This window comes from Gadus morhua, chromosome 16, assembly GCF_902167405.1.
Source record: "Gadus morhua chromosome 16, gadMor3.0, whole genome shotgun sequence".
NCBI lineage: Eukaryota > Metazoa > Chordata > Actinopteri > Gadiformes > Gadidae > Gadus > Gadus morhua.
The window spans coordinates 26336698-26356697 of NC_044063.1; the positions used below are offsets into that span (position 1 = coordinate 26336698).

Consider the following 20000-nt stretch of genomic DNA (forward strand, 5'->3'; position numbering starts at 1 on the left):
GATTAGATGGGTATGAACAGCTCTGAATCGAAATACATGGCAGCAATTCCACTCTCCTCTAGAGATTTTGAAATCATCAATCATTGAATTCATTTTTCATCCATTTGGGGTGTTCTTAATACGATTGGCATGAGGAACGACACATTCACCTGGGTAGAACAGAGGCTTTCATAATGACTATCTGTGAGGTGCGTGCTACCGCCAAGTGCTATGATGTGCATAAATTAACTCACCTAATCAAGTGATGATTAATGAGCATGTCTACCGTCATTCATTAGCACCATCACATTCTAAAGACCAGAGAAAAAACCTTGTTCACAACACGGCCTGATCGTTGTCATTCCATGAATGGTGGACTCAGTTTTAGATTGTATTGAATCTGGGAGCCAGCCGTCCAAGTGTGTGACGGGAGAACATCTGAGGGGAGACGGCACAGTGTCTGGGCCAGAACTATAACTGAGAGGCGATGAGTTGCACCTTTCTTCCTGTTTCTTGACAGAGTTGGCTGAAGCTGTCAGATGGGACGGGACAGGATGCTTCAGCCAGGCTTCCGACTCTGAGAAGTTAACTAGTGCACCTGAGTTTGTGTTCAATGTCAGCCAATTACGCACCTCTTTCACCCAGATTTGAGCTTGTCGCCTGTCAGTTCATCCACTGATGTAAGAGACTAGAGAGCACGCAAAGACAAGGACAATGACACTGACACTCGACACTTCATTTAAATCATTTGTTCATTCATTCAGCCATTCATTCATTTACCCATTAATTTATTTATTCTTTCAGCTATTCATTGATTCATATATTTGCCTTTAATTCATTAATTCATGAATTTAGCCTTTAATTAATTTATTCGTTCAGACTTTAAGTAATTCTGACATTAATTTATTCATGCATTCAGCCATTCATTTATCCACCGCATAGCTGACCTGTAATTTTTTTTTGTTGTTTGTTTATCTATGTAGGTGCTGAGGTGGGACATGCAACAAGTTGTGAGGAGACGAGACTCCTGGTCCCCAGCCAAGGGCCCCGTTGTCTGGGGCCTTTGTCTTTGAATAACTGCCTTTTGCTCCCTTTCTCTTTCAACCCTCACTCTCTGCGAGTGTCTCTCTCTCTCCTTTGTGTGTGTGTCTCTCTCTCTCTCTCTCTCTCTCTCTCTCTCTCTCTCTCTCTGTCTCTCTCTCTCTCTCCGTGTGTGTCTCTATCTCGCTCTCTCTCCTTGTGTGTCTCTCTCTCTCTCTCTCTCTCTCTGTGTCTCTCACATCTGCTTATCATCTCGTACGCCCCTCCTTTCTATGCTCCCACCGTCTGCAATTGTACAGCTCTCTTTCTTTCTTTCTTTTTCTCTCCCTCTCTCTCCGTTTCTCTTCTCTTCCTTCACTACCCATAGGTCAAGCTCTCACTGGCTGCCCAGCTGTGTGCCTCTGTTGGCCTGTGAGGGGAGAGTCCAGCGGATTAGTGACATGGTGAGGTCAGGCCATGTCTCATCTACCGTGACCCATCATTCATGACCAAACACAGAGGGCCATGCAATGCAAGCAACAAATATTATTGAGCAAAGCAATGGATATGTAATACTTAAAAAATACTTAGTTGTGTAGCATGTTATCCTAGCTATCTTTGTTGTGTACGGGGAATGGGGTAACCTGGCGATTGTTAGTGCTTGGCACTTGCTTCTATGAACAGAATTACTGTACCAACAGCGATATATTGCTGTTTCTCCTTCTTCTGACAAATGTTTTTATTGTAAGTCGCTTTGGATAAAAGCCTCCATGGAAATGGAGTTGGAATATAAAGGAACATAAGCACTGAACTAAATATATATACAATAGACATGACCTGAGGTTTCTCCCAAAACAGTGTAGCCACTGAAACTCATCCATTTTCTTCTGGACTCGATTTTCTATTTCTTTATGCCCTGCCTGTTTGGCCTTGTAACCACTTCATGAATAATTTGCTGTTCCACAGTCTGGTGGACTAGAACGGAAGGATGGAACAGGACTTCTCCATGTTTGGTATGAATCACCGGTGTGGCCACAGAAACACGAGTGGTACTTTGATGTCCCATTGTCGTGTGTAATGACCACATCCTTGACTTTTAAGGAAATCACATGTGGGATTTAAGTCTTCTAATCCCATTTGCATATGGGCAATCTGAAATCTTTAATGACTTTAATTGTGTTATGGGACTGCAAATGAATAGCAGGCACATGCTTGTGTCAAATAGTGTGTGTGTGTCTGTGTGTGTGTGTGTGTGTGTGTGTGTGTGTGTGTGTGTGTGTGTGTGTGTGTGTGTGTGTGTGTGTGTGTGTGTGTGTGTGTGTGTGTGTGAGTGAGTGAGTGAGTGAGTGAGTGAGTGAGTGAGTGAGTGAGTGAGTGTGTGTGTGTACTAAACCTCATACTAAAACGTTGTGCATTCATCAAGCCCAATAGAACCCGCCCTCCTACATCACAGCTGTCACTCAGAGGGATTACAGAGACTAAAGGCCCCTCGACCACCACCAACACCACCAACGCCCAGGAATCACTTTACTATGAAGCAGCAGCGGATTCACAGGATAAAGGGGCCCATCGGATGCATGCACCTCTACATGCATATACAAATGCATTTTGGGCACTCAGGCTTATAAAACAAGGCAAACAACACACCAATGCAAACATGGATCACATGAGCGTGTGCATGGGTACAGACAGCACTGGTGTGTCGGTTCTGTGTAGGGCTTGTACATCACATCACATCACATTGATACCACAGCTGCCATTTTGAGAGCATATTGGAAGGTTAGTAACTATGTTGGGAGTAATGTTTTTGTTGAAGATGGTTTAGTAATGACAATGATTTGTCATTATGGTGAGAGATTGTTGTGTATGAAAGTGCCACAGCATCTCATTCTCATGCGACAAAAGTCGCTATATTGAAGTAGGTGTAGGCTCGAGTCCTCTCGATATGGCAGAGTATCATCGCCATTAAAGTCCCATGATGCCATGTACAAGTCCTACTGGCAGGAAGATTCCTAACACCGCATCTCCCAGTCATACCATTGTGGCAAGACTGGGAGATGCATAAAGAAAGGTATGATGATGATGACGACGAAGATGAGGAAGATAATGGTGCGGTACAGTTTACGATATCCCACCAAGGGGCGAGCGGAGCAGGGAAAGAGGAGGAGGAGGGACTCACCTCCCAATCATGGTAGAGTGCTGCTGCACAGCGGCCTCCAGGAGGCGCTCCAGGATGGTCCATTCTCCCATGGCTGACGGTCCAAGAAGCATTCACCACACTCGACTAATCAGCCCCACTCCCCACTGCTTGCGGCACGGTAGCTAGCGATGCCAGGCCCCTCTGCGAGGTGCCTTGTGTGACGGGGTGGAGCGAGGGCCAGGGGGCGGAGCGGTAATGATAGAGGTATCCTGAAGATCTTCAGAGGCGCATCGTTGTGTTTTTTTTGTTTTACTACAGCCACATGCATGCAAGCACGCACACATTCATCCCCGACTGCACTCAAACCACTTGGCTTTCGAGGTTTTCTGTAGAAGAGGCACACATTCTTGTTTACGTATTCCTGTGTGTGTGTGTGTGTGTGTGTGTGTGTGTGTGTGTGTGTGTGTGTGTGTGTGTGTGTGTGTGTGTGTGTGCGTGCGTGCGTGTGTATGTGTGTGTTTGTTAACCTGACAGGCCCTTCTCTGGGTGTATACCTGTTCCCTGTTCCGTCGGTTACTTCGGTCTCTCTCCACCACTATGTGATGTTGTTGTGGTGGTCGGTCTGCCTAAGCAATCCACCGTCTCTGGGGGGCGCCTGACCCTGATTTACTCTTTAACAGCTGGTCTGTAGCCTACTTTTTTTTCTTTTTTTTGGTCATACGCGCTCACTGGAACATTTGAACATAACGCTCCTACACTGTCAGACTACCCCTTTGCAGCCTTGCCTCTGAAGCGCGTTTCTATTCCTGCCGTTCTCGCATCACTGCACTACTGTCAAACTGTCTGGCGAGTAGCAAGCGCTCGGCGCATATGCACATCCCCATCACTCATTCGTACTCACGCGCTCACTCTCAACTAGGCGCCCTATCCCAGTGACAGCATCTTGTTTTGTTTTTGCTTTGTTTAGCTTTTCCGATGTGTTGTGCGCCCGCTCAAAATATCCTAAGTCACCAGGGCTCCCCGTGTCTCAGCAGTTCCCGCCAATCCTCCATCCTTTATCGGCCCCGTCTCTTAATCTTCTTTTTCTTGCAAGGTAGACCGCACTTCTTCCCGCCTTCTCTCTCGATGTCTCCTTTCACCCCGGTGTTCTCGCTCGCGCTCTGCCGCTCTTCTCGCTGTTTTCCGTTCAGGTAGCGCGGGAATAAGGCGCTCCTCGCTCACTATCGTTCGCTTCGCGCGGCACCGCTGAACTGAAGCCGTCGGTGCTCGTGGGGGAGAAAACGCGCGCCACTACTCCCCTCACGCTCCCTCCTCCCTTGCGGCTTTTTTCTTTCGCTTAGTGGGGTTTGTAGATGAAAGAAAACCTTTCCTTCCCTTGCCTTTTGGCCTCCTCCCCCTCCCTCTACGCTGTTCACTATTTGCTTTCACTCTCCGTTTGTACCTTTACACCTGCTCCTCTCGCTCTCGCTCGTCTCTCGTTGATTCGCTCCCACACGCGCGTAGCCTTGCTCGGCCAGGCAGCTCGTGCGCGTGTCAAGAGGATTAGCGAGGAGAATCATCTCTGTTCCTCCCCTTTCTCTCTCGGGCTCTCTCCCCATATACCGTTCAGCCGTCTCTCCAACACCTCACCACTGTAGCTCAACTGTTACATCTTTGATTACGCACCACCACACTAATCCTTTTTTCGCGCTCCATATCGGTTTTGGGACCGAATCGACCGACCATGTTTGTTTGTCTTCCTAATTCATGGATACCATTGGGCTAAAAAGCACAAACATCACTCGCAGAGGTGCGTCACATCCATAGTGCAGACTGAACTTCATATTTTCAGCCATTCGAGTGTGTTGGAGCAAACACTTCAGGGCCTCCCAAAGGGTGGAGGGCCTTTGGGCAAACCGTAGGTAAAAGATTAAGATTTCCCAACTGATTACCCGATAAGAGGCTTTGGTCTTCAGTGTCAAGAGCCACAGGACGGTGTTCAGTCTTCAACCAGAACAAGCAAATTATGCTTCAAGCCAGAATCCATTATTCTCGCTGACCTGCCCATTGAGGGCTTGTGACACTGCTGCACAAATCCTTTTAGGCCTACGTCACAAATTAACCATATCTTTTTATTCACTTTTTTTTGCATTTCGAAGACGCCATGATAACCTATCCGAGCTTTTACAGTTCCTTATGGTAAATTAACTGCATTTATACAGCACTTTTCTACCAAGTGGCCAATGAAAGCACCTTACATCCAACAATTCACACACTGAAGGCAGTGTCATAGGCCTACATGCAAAGCGACAAGAGCTCGTCGGGAGCAGTTAGAGGCGTCTTGCTCAGGGACACTCAACTAGTGGGAGCAGGGGATCGAACTAGCAACCTTCCGTTACCAACCAACCCGCTCTACCGCCTGAGCCTTACGCCTCTCCAAAGAGGATAACCCAAGCCATCTTTTATGCAGTTCCTAATGATGCATGGGCATTTTGTCACAACCAAGACAGATTGAGCCTTACCCACAGAATCCCTGGATGTATTGGCCGTAATTAGGCCATTCGAGAACCGCACATGGAAAGGATGACATTGGGTCAATCCACCCCAGTAAACCATACACAACGAAAATGCGAGCAATAAAATATTTATTTAAATATTAATTGCATTTCCTAGGGATACAAAACCTGCAAAAACACAACTCCTTGACCAACCCAAGCAGCTTTCGGCAGACACATTTATTTATTTTCATTTATAAGCATCAACCCAACCATTAATGGTGATGGGACCATAGACTTTAAAACGTCCATCGACCACTTGAAGCCATGGTCAGTCCGTGCAAAGCATCTGTTGTCTGGGGCGTCCATTTATACGTGGCTTCAAATTGTATACATGTCGATGGTGATGGCGATCAGAACCAGGGGCATCGCCTGCTCCTTCAGTGGCTAATGGAGTTAGGTGATTTCTCTGAATGACCTCTTCTCCACATATTTGATCTTGAGTCTTCGCTTGAACCTACGAGGAAGAAGATGTATGGAAGCAACAATGAGATTAAATGAGTCATAAATAAGTACAACAATGAGATAATTATATACAACAGTGTTTCTAATCGCCAACAGGGAGAAAGTGGATGGGATTTTTGGGAGATGTATGCAAAGGTGAAGCCCTTACTTTGCTCTCTCCCTGGGTTCAATCAGGTTCCTCTTCTGCAGACTCTTGAACCGGTCCTTGAGGACACTGCCCTCTGGCTGCATGGCGATGGTGGTACAAGAAGCGACAGATAATGAGACAAGACCGATGCCACGCACGGCTGCGATTCCATCATAAAAATCAAACATTATGGAGAATGAGGGAAGATTTTAATGGCCAGGAGAATACAAACGTTCGTACCTTGAGTGTTCGGAGCGATCCCGTCAGCTCGTTGGTCAGCTGAACCTCAAGGTCCTGGGCCGTGAATCTATAGAGAAGAGAACCAATGGGAGAAGCTCAGACACAGACCCCGGGCTCAGATTGTCATTTGAATAATTTAATACACAAAAAGTAAAAACATTATGTCATGTACAGGGCAGCCTTAAGGCTACAGGGATCTAGGTCAATTGCTCCGACTTCAAGCAAGCTTAGAGAAGCCTCAAGTTCACCCATTTGCATTAAGCTTTGCATCGTTAGAAACAGTCATATTTTTGAATGGTCTTGCATCATTCCCTCGCATCATTCCCCCATTTTCCCCTGAGACGAGAGAGATCTAACACTTACTGCTTTAAATGACGCTCATTTGTTACCGTGTGACCCATGTGTCCGGTAGATCACACGAGTGCTAAAGAAGCAATGAGTAGGCTACCAAAGATGCAGTCGTTTATTCATAGTACCATCAGGAGGCGCTTTTGGCCGTGTTCTACAAGATATTCTAGAACACTCCGGGAGCTCCGGCAGGAGACCCGAAGCTCTACATCTAAATAATATAATATATAGACAAGGGTGCATACAACGCTTTGGCGTAACTAACGGGAGATCGAAAGAATTTGAAAAAACAAAAAACATTGAGCAGCTACTTTTGTGTTCGCCACCTGTAAAGAAAAAGGCAGACGGAGCCGGAGCAGAAGAATATATTTTCTTGAAAAGTGGCGCCAAGGCAAGATGTGCCGTGGCTCGAAGCGAATGATAAGCGCACTGAAATGTGCGCTCATATGCGCTGTGCGGACACTGGAGAACTGAGCAGAATCAGCTGACTGCAACATTCCTTACTGTGAGATATTCAAACGCACCGTGGTCAAGCTGCTGTAGTTTTAGAAAAAAATAGATAAAGTGGAGCAAAAAGCTCCGGATGATATTATGAATAAACGACTGCGTCGGGTGTTTCCGAAGTCTCTGGTCCTTCCACATCATTCTGAAGTCGTGGTTCAATCTGGACTGCAGAGATTCAAAGCCAACGTTTCTTCCCCCAATTCTTTCCGTACCCCCGAATTACATCCGCAGCCAACCAGGCCAGCTATAAATTGATATAGAGCCCGAACATTAAATGGAACGCCGGCTAATTACACTATCTGGTTTTGGCGTGTTGCTTTAGATTGCCGTGCAAAAAAAAACACATCATCCACTGGACGGTTTAAGTTGACTCCTCTGCTCCTGAATAACCTATCCAGCACCGGATAAGTCTCGCTCGCAATTGCGCAACACTGTTCAGGTGTCCGACCCGACCGACACAGTATTTGTTTTTCACCCGTTTCATCCAAATTGTTGGGATCACCCTTCGGGGACCCGCACATGACTCTGGCCGAGATAACCCCACTGCAAGTCTTGTTGAGGAAGTACCAGACACTACCGAGAACCCAACGCAGCCTTTAATTCATAATATCACCCGGAGACGCACACAGCTTTGGGCCGTGATATTGTATATATAGACACCAATATACTATATAAAACGACAACAATCACTTTCTCCTCCTGCGACTCTGGACTGCAAGGAGTGAAGGCTGATTGGCTGTTCCACCAGTGAAATGCGCCTTTAAGGGTTTTTATAGAGTGGGTGGAGTTTGGAAATGGGGGAGCAGATGGTCATTTTCTTCCAAACTAACTAGAGCTACCTTAAAATGAAATCCTGTACATTGCACCTATAATAAAAATGCATAAATAAGACTCCTTTACTTGAGTTTGCCGAGACGCCGGGGCCTGTACTTCTCGGCCTCCTGGTTAGCTCTGCGCTGTGTCTGTCTCTCCTTGGTCCTTTGCTCCCTCTGCCGCAGAGACACCTTGATGGAGCGCAGCTGGAACAGCTGCTGCTGCTGGCCCGTCTTGTAACGTGAAGCAAGACGGCGCTGCTCCTGTAAGGTGAAGGAGGAGGCTTTACCGTTACCGCTAGCCAGAACACCAATGGCAATCGGTGTAGATATGCCAACAGAAGCCAATGCGAAAGCTCTGGAAACTTCCATTTCGGGAATCACACGCTTTCAAAAACAATCATTTCATTTGGGTTTTTTACAGCATTAAGCATATTGCATGATTAAGTAAAACATGCAATTCATTCATTAATTTAAGTCAAGTATTTCAAGTTAATATTTAGAGCATATAAACCAGAGAATTGTGCTGTAGGGATGACCCGACAATTATAGAATATTCCATCCTGGAAGGCATCTACCTAAATGTCCTCAGATCCCAGGAGACCGTTAACAACAGTTTCCCGAGCACCACCTGGAATCTTCACATTCCTTTTAAAGGGAATACTGGGAGCGCAAGGATGGAATCATCACTGGACATTTTTCCCTCGACTAAAAATATGGGAATCACCTACAGCGTTTCCTCTAAACAGCCAAAATGTAAATGAATGCCAAAGATCCTTAACACCGAGAAGAGTGATTGATTAGTTTATGACACAAAATAAGAATGTGGCAAAGAATAGCAAAGTGGAAAATCCAGTTGCCCACCCACTGGGTGTAGTAGGCTACAATGCATTCTGGGATACACATACCTTAATCTTCTGCACACGTTCCTTCTTCCTCTGCTTCTCCGTCTTCTTCTCGACTAAATTAAGGATTCCCAAAGTGCAGGCACTATTGAAATCATTAGCATCATAGTCTTCTTCTTCCAGACCTTCCACCTGCTCTTGGAAGACGCTCTCCTAAAAAATAAAAATATTCATGCATTAAGTAATCATACTTTCTGGGCACATACAACAATGGGCATTTTTGGACGATGAATTGTGGCTTGTGGGTCGAAGACGTACCTCTGTGGCCCTGTCGTCTTTGTCGTATGCCAGCTGTTTTATTATTTTGTTCTCCTCTTTTTCCTTCTTCACCTCCACTTCATGGGCCTTCAGCAGCAAGGCCTGTGTCAGCAGGTAAGGGAGGAGGTGCATTAGACAGTGCTCCAAGACACAAAAACATTCTGGGATACAGCGCGTAGATTGGGACGATGGAGCTGCATTTTCATCAACCTTTGAAGCAAGCAGATCACTAGTCTGGCTATTGCCAGACCAAGCTCAAATCGTAGATTGCACGTTGGTCTGGGGAAGCTGCTGTCATTATCTTCAGCACATTAAGCACAGTCGTTTTTTGCGTCCCTGTATCCCAGTCATAAATATTTGGCCTGTTAAGCCCTTTGCGACTGTAATGGTGATTAATTTGATGATACAAATAAAAGTTAATTGAATCTCACGGGCCTAGTTCAACTGACTGTACGCAATTGGCTGTTTGCCGTCGCTTCCCTGTCGTCATTGTGTTAAACCAGCCAAGGGGAAAAGCCAGCTTGGTGATTGCCTCACGCAAAAGTGTATCGGAAGCAGAAAGAAATGTGTTGCTCTTCTCCAGACCCTTGTGCAGGACGAACTCAAAATAGCAGAATGGGCGGGGCTACCCAGTCTAGTAGATCACAGGATAAACCAAGATATTTACAAAAACATTAAACTACAAGTAGATATTTTAATATCCTCAGATCCCAGGAGACCGTTCACAACAGTCTCCAGAGCACCACCTGGGAATCTTCACATTCTCCGTAAAGGGAATACTGGGAGCGCAAGGATGGGTTCATCACAGGATAATTGCCACTCAACTAAAAAAATTGGACTGTTTTTCTATTAAATGGCTAAAATGTAACGAAGGCCAATAAACTCACAATATATTTGGGTCATTTTAGAAGTCCACATGACCGAATGCATTTTCAAAAACTGGTAGTCGTTTTTTGCGTACCTGTATCCCAGAACCAGGGGCAGTATGGACAGGTCATTAGGCTGGCCACTACCATAGGGAGTCAGAAGCAGGCAGAAAGAAACCAGTACCTGATGGGAGAAGAAGTCTGGGTTGTAGGAACCTCCGGGGGCGATAATCTCCACAGCTGGAATAAGGGAGGACTTCTCGTTCCACTTCCACCCACGCTGACACACAAGATGAAGCCATTAATACACAGTACACCCAAGATGGAACCAATGGTTGAGCGTTATGGTTGTAGTCTTGGCAGCCAGTGAAAATAAAAAAAATAATGAATTGCCCGAAACTTTGATATAGTATATTTCAGTCGTGTATTGACATCGGATGATTGGTTTTGCTCACCTTGACCGGCGCCTTGCCAGTCTGACGAAGGTACCATGGGTCACGGGTCTCTTTGGCTGTGTGAATAACATAAGACAAGACAGTAACATTAAACCAAGTATTTAACATAGTAAGCATTTCAGCCATAGAGATAAAATAAATAATCAACCGATGGAGCCTTCAAATGTAGGTTATTTTTGTATACATGACTTTCTGCTACAGACGATTTTGTACCCAAATCCAATTCCTAACTCTTACTACAACACCATCAAGATTCTACCCATGGGCTCAACTACAACCTATATTAATATCCTCAGATCCCAGTAGACCGTTCACAACAGTCTGCCGAGCTCCACCTGTGTGTCTTCACATTCCCTGTAAAGGGAATACTGGGAGCGCAAGGATGGAATCATCACAGGACATTAACACCCCCCCCAAACTAAACCCCCATTTTATTATTTTCAGTTCCCAGAAAAGAGTCCATTACTTTATTAAATGCATTGCAGGTAGGCAGATTTAGGGTACAGAATGGAAATTTCCCTGGTCATAAAACTCACTCTCTTGTCCCCAGATGTCATAGAAATCTCTTGTGGGGTTGTTGGGGGCATCTGCAGCAGTCGTCTTGGTCGGCCCGTCAACCTTGGTGGGCGGTCTGTGTTTCTTTGGCACTTTGCCTATGGCGGCCAGCTGCTCCGCCTTTTTGGCCACGTTGCGCAACTTCTTAGCATTGGGTAACTGGTAAGCAAGGATACTGGGGAGAAACATTTACATTTACTAGTCAGAAAAAAACATTTTTTGCTGTGAGAATCAATGTGGGCAAGTTTCAGACAATAGGGTAAATTTGACCCCGTCGCCTTAGAGGAAAATTCTTAATACTGAAAAGAATAAACGGTCTTGCGAATACAATAAAAAAACCGAATAGAAAAAAAATAGAATAGGAATACTATATCCATAGCTTAGGGTGGAGGTGTAGGCCTAGTACATGGAGAAATGCATCATGGCAAGTCAAAATTCTTTCTTCAAGAGATGTGAAACTTACTCCTTGGGCACAGGGACGAGCGAGTTGTTCTTCAGTATCAGATCTACCTTCAGGGGACGCGATGCTTTCCGTCTCCCAGTAGGTTCCACCACTCCAAGAAGAGAGACAAAAGCAATATTATCAAACTACCTTACCGTTAACGCAGGAACAATGGAGATGCCATTATGAGTTGTTAACAGCTTGCCGGTCGTTTTAATGTTTACCTGTCTGAGTTCCAGCTTTCTTGTCTCCGGCATCCAAAAAGAACAAGCTCTCATCCGATTTATCAGATATCAGGCCTCTGTCGATAAAGTGGTACAATTTTATTAGTTAAAAGTAATTTTTCCATTAGCTTTCAACGCCAAATTAAGATAGAGCAATACATACAATTAATCTATTTTGTGTCGACATAACAAGCATACGTATGCAAAAGATAAAGATTGCATTATATTCCAGTCCATCAAAACTGCTTACGAAACCAAGAAAGAGTAGCATCACCACGTCGATGGAGGTAAACAACGAAGGCCCCAACCTGCGCTGCTGATTGTTTCTGGTTGAGTCCAGTAACGGCCAACATAAACTGCATAACGTTATAGCCCGTGTAGTGGAAATTGTAGCGCGTGTGTAGGACATTATAGCCCGTGTGTTGGACATTATAGCCCGTGTGTTGGGCGTAGTCGAGGCCACACTGGTTGAAGAAAGTCGAGCGACCAATGAATTCACGAACACGTGGAAATGTTGTGAATACAATTACAATCCTTCAACAAGTCCTTCGAAGAACAACAATAACTCGAGACTATTTTTATATCTATCGGCCATTGTTACATAAATGACCAGAGTCTAAGAGCCTTTTTGATGGTTTTAGAAAGGTGCGGAGAAGAAGACGCGTTTGCTTACCCTGTTGTCCTCTCCTGAAGTCGTACGTCTTCTAGGAAGTCCTCGACATCGTTTACATCAATATGTTTGTTCCAGTTCTTTTTCTTGTTCTTATTAATACGCTTTCTCCGATTACTAACCAAATTCTCCGGCTTAATTGAAGTATTTAAAGTCATAAAACCAGGCTGCGACGCCGCCACGCGCTTCACCCTCCTGTTCGGCGCCATGTTGGAGTGAGAGTCGAGGGTCTTCTTTTATGGTGCGAATTTCGGGTTGGAAGCGAACTCAGCCACTGCGCCCCCAAGGGGAATATATAGGACACGACCGGAAGCGCAGATGTTCATTGTGTCATTTTGTAAATGTTCTATATTCACGTGTGGCTCTATTCATGTATGAACAAAATTTCACTAATTCATTAATGCATACATAAAGGGGAATTAATATAATTAGATATATAATGGCATTCGTATGGATACCGTACGAATTATCCAAATAAAGTTAGTAGTTTGTTACAACGTTAATTCGTTCAATTAAGTATAAAACAAACGCTGAATAATCGTTTCAATATGCACGTTGTTATATGGTATTATTCTAATAAGACATGGAAAAGTCAAATTTACTGGTTGTCGTTTAACAGTTTAACAAATTCTAAGCTTTAGCCTATACGTTATATTTGGGAGCCCCAAAATGATACTTGTAACTTGTTGAATGAGATTGAATGCAAATGTGTGTGTGTCCTGGGTCGTGTGTGTGCGTGTCTGTTTGGGGGGGGGGGGGGGGGGGGGGTGGTGGAAATCAAGAAGTTTAATTTCAGCCCCATGTAAAATGTTTGTTCCTAGTGCATCATGGGAAACTTGTCTTCTATCATTTTCCTATGTTCTCTTTTACCCTCCCTTCATTTTATTGAGAGAACAACGCTTTAGAGACTCGAAAATAAATCCCAAATTCAAAGCTGTTATCTTCTGTAAAGTTTTGAGAGGTAAGTGTGAAATTTTTCGTAAAACCTTAATATTTCCTCTGCTGTCGTTACATTTAGTGGATGGGCATGTTTTGTTTTTTATTTTTGATGGAGAAGAATCGCCAGAAAGGCGATCATTATCAGCCTGGTAGAGGAGACGCGGGTCTCAAAGCTCTTGGTGTGGTCGATTTTGACTCGAAAATGCGGCCAAAGTGAGCGGTCATCTAAGAAAGGGTTGTCCATAAATAGTTCCTTAAAGGTGTATATTTTCTATTTTTAAATTCGGATTCAAGTTTCATGCGGTCGTTTTCTATTATTCGGTCGTTATCGTGTTCAGTTTCTTCTTTGGAACAACGCTTTTCCTTCCCGTTTACATTCTCGTTGTAAGCAGCCAGCAGTCATCTTTCTGGGCGCTCGTTTCACTTCATAGCGCAGCCCGCGCGGGCGGGAACTCGTGGTTTTCCGACGAAATAGCTTATTTGGATTAAAAAATCAAGGCTAGCGTGTACGCGGGAGAGCAAGACCAATGAAACGAGCCAACCTGTCTTTAGTCCGCAGGAGGCGGGGTTAGTCGTTTGATCCTCTTTGCTGCCATTGGTTAAATTTCCAGACAGGTCCAACCCTAATGAAAATGTCTCGATGCTGATTGGATTGAAATGTAAATACAAACGTTATGATTTGCTACCTAAAATGTCACAGAAAATGGTAACATTGCATAAGCCTCCTCCTGGATACAATTGGCAGTATATTTCTAATTTCCTCAACATTGATAGATTTCCTTTCAGATTGATCTGATGAAAGTCGGAGAAAATTAACAGATTGTAATTGGATCATGTAGGCCTAATTACATTATGCCGAATCCCAAACTTGACTACAAATTAATTAGTATAGATTTTCTAAAGTTTTTTTTTTCATTTTTCTCAGGTGATCTCTTGAAGCCATGGCCCGTACCAAGCAGACCGCCCGTAAATCCACCGGAGGCAAAGCCCCTCGTAAGCAGCTGGCTACAAAGGCTGCCCGCAAGAGCGCTCCGTCTACCGGGGGCGTGAAGAAGCCTCATCGTTACAGGTAGACTGAAGTGCCACATGTTTACGCAACCCCTACATTTGTGTAATAAAATGATGCAAGTGTTAAACCACGAAAATATCCTAAATTCTTTTTTTTTTTAAGAAAAACGGAATAAACAGTTGGAAACCCTAACCTTTGTCTCAGGTTTAATTTAGCTGTACTAATGAGAAACCGGCATTAAGCAGCCTAGTGTATGTACATGGTTGCATATGGATACAATTTACTTTAATCCTTTTTTAGGAAATGATATTGCCATTGGAAGATATAATTATTTCCTTACTTTTAATAATTTTGTGCTAAAAACATCTTCCTCTCCAGACCTGGAACCGTGGCTCTGCGTGAGATCCGTCGCTACCAGAAGTCCACTGAGCTGCTGATCCGCAAGCTGCCCTTCCAGCGTCTGGTGAGAGAAATCGCCCAGGACTTCAAGACCGACCTGCGCTTCCAGAGCGCTGCCATCGGAGCTCTGCAGGTGAGAACCGCGTGGCTCTTTGTCCTGCATGCTAATAAACGGACTGTCTGTGAAAACTTGGGAGTCGCAGGTGTTCCCTGGGGAGCCGCGAGGAGACAGCCCTTCTAACTCTTCCCTGTTCCTCTCCCCGTGCAGGAGGCCAGCGAGGCCTACCTGGTGGGTTTGTTTGAAGACACCAACTTGTGCGCCATCCACGCCAAGCGTGTGACCATCATGCCCAAAGACATCCAGCTGGCCCGTCGCATCCGCGGGGAGCGTGCTTAAGATGCATTCACGTTGATCATTTCCATTTTCCTCACATCCCCTCACCCCCTACAATCTTTACTTGTAGTTTGGTTTGAGGTTCTATATACTCTTGATTGTGTTAACTGTAAACTGTGCCGTCACGTCACCTTTGGTGCTACTAGTAGCAAAGTCTGCTATAGAATAGTGTTAATTATGTTTAAATGGCATGGTAATAAAACAACACACTAGGCCTACTTAAATCCAACTAACCAGCTCCAGAGAACTATTATTGTCCTTATGGTGGAGTTGTTATCAAGAAAAGAAGACTGAGAAAAGTTTGGGTTCTCCAATTAGCATAGGAAATGGCATTTTCAGTCTACATTGGTATGGTTGATTGATATTATCATCTAACATTGTGGTATTTCCTTAAGAGATTTGGTGAAACAAAGTGTTTTCTATGACATTGATGTATTTCTACTGTTATTGTATAGAAAATTACAAAAATATCATTCTGGCTGCCAATTTGAAATGTCATTGTTGTGTAATGACACCGCATGCTTTGGTAGACTAAAAGCGGCATATATGTAGCAGACAGACCTTTGTTGATGGTTTATTTTTCAGCCTTGTTATATCCAGGTTATGACTTATGGTTTCTCTCTCAGGTTGATATGATAACCTTTGATTTTTTTTTACTACTGTTTTTGATTTATGTCGTCTTTTTTATTTTTACAAATATTTGTACTCAAATTCATGCGCAAATATAACAAAACATAATCTTGTGGTTAAAAAATTCGTTGCAAATACATCGTCAAATGTTTTATTTAAAGCAAAACGGTAGAAACTTATCAAGTTCAAACATGTTATCGGATTCCAGTTACCACCATTCGTGTTTAACCTTTGAATGATAAACATGGTAGTTATTTTAATCTGCACACTGTTATAATAAGCAAACATTCTTAGAGAAGATCATTTAAAAGTTTTCAGGAACACAATGTGATTGCATAAATACAAAACATCTAAGGTTAGTTAAAAATAAGTATATAAAAAACGAAAGTCAAAGTCGTAAGAAATTTCTGATCGAAGTGTCAGAATGAGAATTACTTTTATTACATCTTATTGTACAAGTAAACAAGAAGAACATTCTATGGTTTGGTTCCTCAACAACCACTTAGCAGATAAAGTAAAAAATTGAAATGTGTAAAAATGAGTAGCACATATCTAAACAATAAAATTAAATACTACGGATTACTATTAAACTATATATATATATATTATATTACTCTATATAATGAGCAAATATTCTTAGAAAATATCAATTAAAACTGTGTTCAGGAACACAACGTGATTGCATAACAAGGCCTACTACAAAACACCAACAGTGAGTAAATAACAAAAGTTTCATATACCCCCCAAAAAACAGGCAGTTTTTAAGAATACAAAAACGTATAGTCAAATTCGTAAGAAAGTGTGGGTATAAAGTAGGTATACCTAAACGTGTCGTGGACTCTCTCTGTCAACATTGGAGGCCTTGTTTTCAGCTCGCAGGAATAAATAAACAGTTGCATTGTGGGACCATTGATTGACGTGGCGGCCATTTCCCCGCTGGACGCTCACTTCCCATTGTGGGCACGAAGAAAAACACAGACAAACCGAACACTTCTCCCGTAGTACCGAGACATTACTCCGAGGTAAGTGCACAGCAAAACAACTCATGCAGCATGCTGTCGAACTTGTTTTCTTTTCTCGGGTGTTAAGTTTCGAAAATGTAATTCGATGTTTTCGGCCATGCTGTAGTTTTACCGGTGTAAAGAAATAACAAGCGGCGTGTGAAACGACAGCGGAACGTCGCCTTTCTGCTCGCGCTCCGACGAGGCGGAATTCTCTTTCGAATTATGCGCGCGGGTTCAGTTCGGTTCTACGCGGCTGACGGGGACCGTTTGGCTCCCGTGAGTGACCCTGTGCGTTCCTTATCATGTCTTCTTTGGTCATGTAATAGTATTGGAAGTGGTTGACCCTGCTCACGTTTATAAAACCGCAGTTTTTTGTGCGCTACTCCCTTTGCTCTTCCGCTCTCGGTCTTTATCTCGTTGGCGCATCAGCCCGCCGCCATCATCACCCGGGTGCGGAGGCCTAGTCGTGACGTCACTCGGACTGCCACGCCCACTTCGAGCAATGGGGAACGCTGATTGGCTATGGCAAACATTGCACTAGCCATGCGTGGACTATTGTTTTTTTTGTTGTTGTTTTTTACCAGTAGCAATTTTGCGTAACTGTTTGAGAGGATACGGATCAATACTTTTTTATTGTACTTTTGTATGAGCATTTGTTTGTTTACTTATTAAATAGTTTGGAAAGTCGGTGATTTGGAGCGCGAGTGAATGTCTCCGGTTTTTCTTTCTTGAGAGAACTAAATATGAGCGAGAAAGCTTAATAACAAATTCATTATAGATGTACTGAGCTTAGTTTACTCTTTTCTTTTTCTCAGGTGATCTCTTGAAGCCATGGCCCGTACCAAGCAGACCGCCCGTAAATCCACCGGAGGCAAAGCCCCTCGTAAGCAGCTGGCTACCAAGGCTGCCCGCAAGAGCGCTCCTTCTACCGGGGGCGTGAAGAAGCCTCATCGTTACAGGTAGACTGGCCTTCCTGTGCAAACCAGTTTAACAGCCATTGATTATGTCTCTTGATGGCCTAATGTCTACCCAATTACCACGATTGGAGGATTTGGAACTTTCAAAAGAAAATAAATTGCCCAAAAGCCATATATTTTCTCGGCCTGTCGTAATTGCTGTGTAGGTGTCATCAAAGTGGGATAGGTTTATTTTTATACTCGAAACATCATTCAAATAATTCAACTGTGCAAAACTCTCATACATTTACATTGCATTTATTTATAACGTACAATTAAACTAGTTAATATTCTTACTACTATTATTGCAATTGCAAAATGTAGGATCATTTCTCAATATCAATATTTACATTTTTTTATAATTCGTTATCATTTGAATATAATGCATGAACTTATTTATTTTTTTTTTACAAAAATCCTTCTCATTTTCTTTTAAGAATGTTATAAATGTTACACATTTTCTATGCTTCCATGCATATTTTAACCTATATGGGAGAAACTAAAGAAATCCATTTTCCAGCTGGGGATCAATAAAGTACATCTGAGGTGTACAGCGGCGGCCCCCTATCAGGTATAATGGTAGTGCACATTGATGAGCACGGGTCACCAAACCTCCTAACATTTCAAAGGCCTGGAACCGTGGCTCTGCGTGAGATCCGTCGCTACCAGAAGTCCACTGAGCTGCTGATCCGCAAGCTGCCCTTCCAGCGTCTGGTGAGAGAAATCGCCCAGGACTTCAAGACCGACCTGCGCTTCCAGAGCGCTGCCATCGGAGCTCTGCAGGTGAGAACCGCGTGGCGCTTTATCCTGCATGCTAATAAACGGACTGTCTGTGAAAACTTGGGAGTCGCAGGTGTTCCCTGGGGAGCCGCGAGGAGACGGCCCTTCTAACTCTTCCCTGTTCCTCTCCCCGTGCAGGAGGCCAGCGAGGCTTACCTGGTGGGTTTGTTTGAAGACACCAACTTGTGCGCCATCCACGCCAAGCGTGTGACCATCATGCCCAAAGACATCCAGCTGGCCCGTCGCATCCGCGGGGAGCGTGCTTAAACCCTCTCTCACTCTCCCTTTCACCTCTTCTGCTGTTTCACCTCCTTTCCTCCCTTCCTTCCTTCACCCGTCTATCTTTTCCCCCCCGTTCCATCCTGCTCCCTCCCGGTGTCGGTAGTATGTAGAGGAAACTTATATGATTATATTATGAATAAAGTGTATAGTTGTGTTTTTCTTAGTGCTCTTGGCAGCAGGCTTTTAGGGTACTCTCTTTGTGTGCATGTACCTGCTCTGTGGTGATCAGGCCTCACCTGCACACACTCACACCAGCGCACGCTCGCATGCGTGTCTGCGTTGGCAGTCTTCAAGCTATGCCTCAAGAAGTGTACCAATTCAATAATAAAGGTGTTATTTTGTGCACAGAAAAAGGAATAGATTTGATGGGATTGCGAATGGAGGGGGAACAGACAGGAGGCGGGGTCTGCTGGGTGTCTCTGCTGCCCAGCAGGGTGCTAGGAGAGCCTCACTCTCTGCTCCTGCCAGGTGCTCTACCTGAGTAGAGGTAGTGCCCAGGTCACGGGCTGCAGCCACTTGCTACACTCCCGCTAGCAACGCTGGAATGTAACTGCGCCCCGTTGTGTCTGTGTGTGATGGGCAGCTCTGATCAGCACTGCATATTGTATACAATTCATAAAGTATCTTTTGAAGAAGATTGATTTTATTACCGTATATTGATCGTCGCCGTCATGACTGTTCTGTTTCTGTTTTTAATTTGACAATAACAGGCATGGGGTTTTCACTGCAGACATTTTGTGAATGACTTGAGGATGGGGGGTGTGATTCAGATACAAATAAAACGTTACCTTTTTCTACTGACAAACAAAGTCATTGTCTTGCTTAGGCAACCAAAGATAAATCTTTAAAGATTATTTTCCTAATTGAAGTAACATGATCCAGTTTCTTACTGTTGGCTCATACTTAATAGTATGAGCCAAAGCATGAACATGGATGTTAAGATTCAGAGATATTTTTTAAGATTGGCTAGGTTTTGATCCAGGCCTTTTTATGCAAAGGTTTGTTGCGATTGGTACTTACTCCAAAATAAGGCGAAATATATTTTTTGAAAAATGAACTGGAA

General features: G+C 44.0%; 4 protein-coding genes across 5 annotated transcripts in view; 2 read left to right on the top strand and 2 right to left on the bottom strand.

The window, feature by feature from the left end:
• gjd1b (gap junction protein delta 1b) overlaps window positions 1-4758 on the bottom strand; it is a 20280-nt gene extending 15522 nt beyond the window's left edge. Inside the window, exon 1 of the mRNA XM_030337042.1 lies at window positions 3179-4758. Coding sequence (XP_030192902.1) covers window positions 3179-3270 — 92 coding nt within the window. The 5' untranslated portion in view covers window positions 3271-4758. The remainder of the gene's footprint in view (window positions 1-3178) is intronic.
• A 988-nt stretch (window positions 4759-5746) lies between these two features.
• nop53 (NOP53 ribosome biogenesis factor) lies at window positions 5747-12809 on the bottom strand. The gene is made up of 12 exons (XM_030380394.1): window positions 12548-12809; window positions 11875-11951; window positions 11672-11762; window positions 11190-11383; window positions 10654-10709; window positions 10383-10478; window positions 9333-9434; window positions 9078-9227; window positions 8258-8433; window positions 6506-6572; window positions 6287-6363; window positions 5747-6130 (listed from the first exon to the last, which is right to left on the bottom strand). The coding sequence occupies exons 1-12, from the start codon at window positions 12751-12753 to the stop codon at window positions 6070-6072; spliced, it is 1353 nt and encodes a 450-aa protein (XP_030236254.1). The 5' UTR covers window positions 12754-12809; the 3' UTR covers window positions 5747-6069.
• A 544-nt stretch (window positions 12810-13353) lies between these two features.
• On the top strand, window positions 13354-16052 carry LOC115560820 (histone H3.3). Of its 2 annotated transcripts, none has more exons than XM_030380396.1 (4): window positions 13354-13505; window positions 14409-14552; window positions 14871-15024; window positions 15160-16052. In XM_030380396.1, exons 2-4 carry the CDS (start codon window positions 14425-14427, stop codon window positions 15286-15288), a joined length of 411 nt encoding a protein of 136 aa, XP_030236256.1. In that variant the 5' UTR covers window positions 13354-13505; window positions 14409-14424; the 3' UTR covers window positions 15289-16052. The 2 variants fall into 2 exon arrangements, with proteins under 2 accessions (XP_030236256.1, XP_030236257.1); XM_030380397.1 differs by lacking the exon at window positions 13354-13505 and adding an exon at window positions 14220-14318.
• Window positions 16053-16721: 669 nt separating this feature from the next.
• LOC115560819 (histone H3.3) overlaps window positions 16722-20000 on the top strand; it is a 3561-nt gene continuing 282 nt past the window's right edge. The window contains exons 1-4 of the mRNA XM_030380395.1: window positions 16722-16937; window positions 17735-17878; window positions 18505-18658; window positions 18794-20000. The exon at window positions 18794-20000 is cut by the window's right edge and continues 282 nt beyond it. Coding sequence (XP_030236255.1) covers window positions 17751-17878; window positions 18505-18658; window positions 18794-18922 — 411 coding nt within the window. The 5' untranslated portion in view covers window positions 16722-16937; window positions 17735-17750 and the 3' untranslated portion in view covers window positions 18923-20000. The remainder of the gene's footprint in view (window positions 16938-17734; window positions 17879-18504; window positions 18659-18793) is intronic.

What these genes read in the sequence shown, in the direction of transcription:
- nop53 (XM_030380394.1), bottom strand. Translation starts at nt 12,753, where the DNA reads ATGGCGCCGAACAGGAGGGTGAAGCGCGTGGCGGCGTCGCAGCCTGGT. An exon ending in CTGGCAAGGCGCCGGTCAAG is followed by an intron (nt 10,479 to 10,653) that starts GTGAGCAAAACC and finishes CTTGTGTGTCAG; the next exon opens with CGTGGGTGGAAGTGGAACGA. An exon ending in GAACCCAGGGAGAGAGCAAA is followed by an intron (nt 6,131 to 6,286) that starts GTAAGGGCTTCA and finishes TCTTCCTCGTAG; the next exon opens with GTTCAAGCGAAGACTCAAGA.
- LOC115560820 (XM_030380396.1), top strand. Translation starts at nt 14,425, where the DNA reads ATGGCCCGTACCAAGCAGACCGCCCGTAAATCCACCGGAGGCAAAGCC. An exon ending in AAGAAGCCTCATCGTTACAG is followed by an intron (nt 14,553 to 14,870) that starts GTAGACTGAAGT and finishes CTTCCTCTCCAG; the next exon opens with ACCTGGAACCGTGGCTCTGC. An exon ending in CTGCCATCGGAGCTCTGCAG is followed by an intron (nt 15,025 to 15,159) that starts GTGAGAACCGCG and finishes CTCCCCGTGCAG; the next exon opens with GAGGCCAGCGAGGCCTACCT.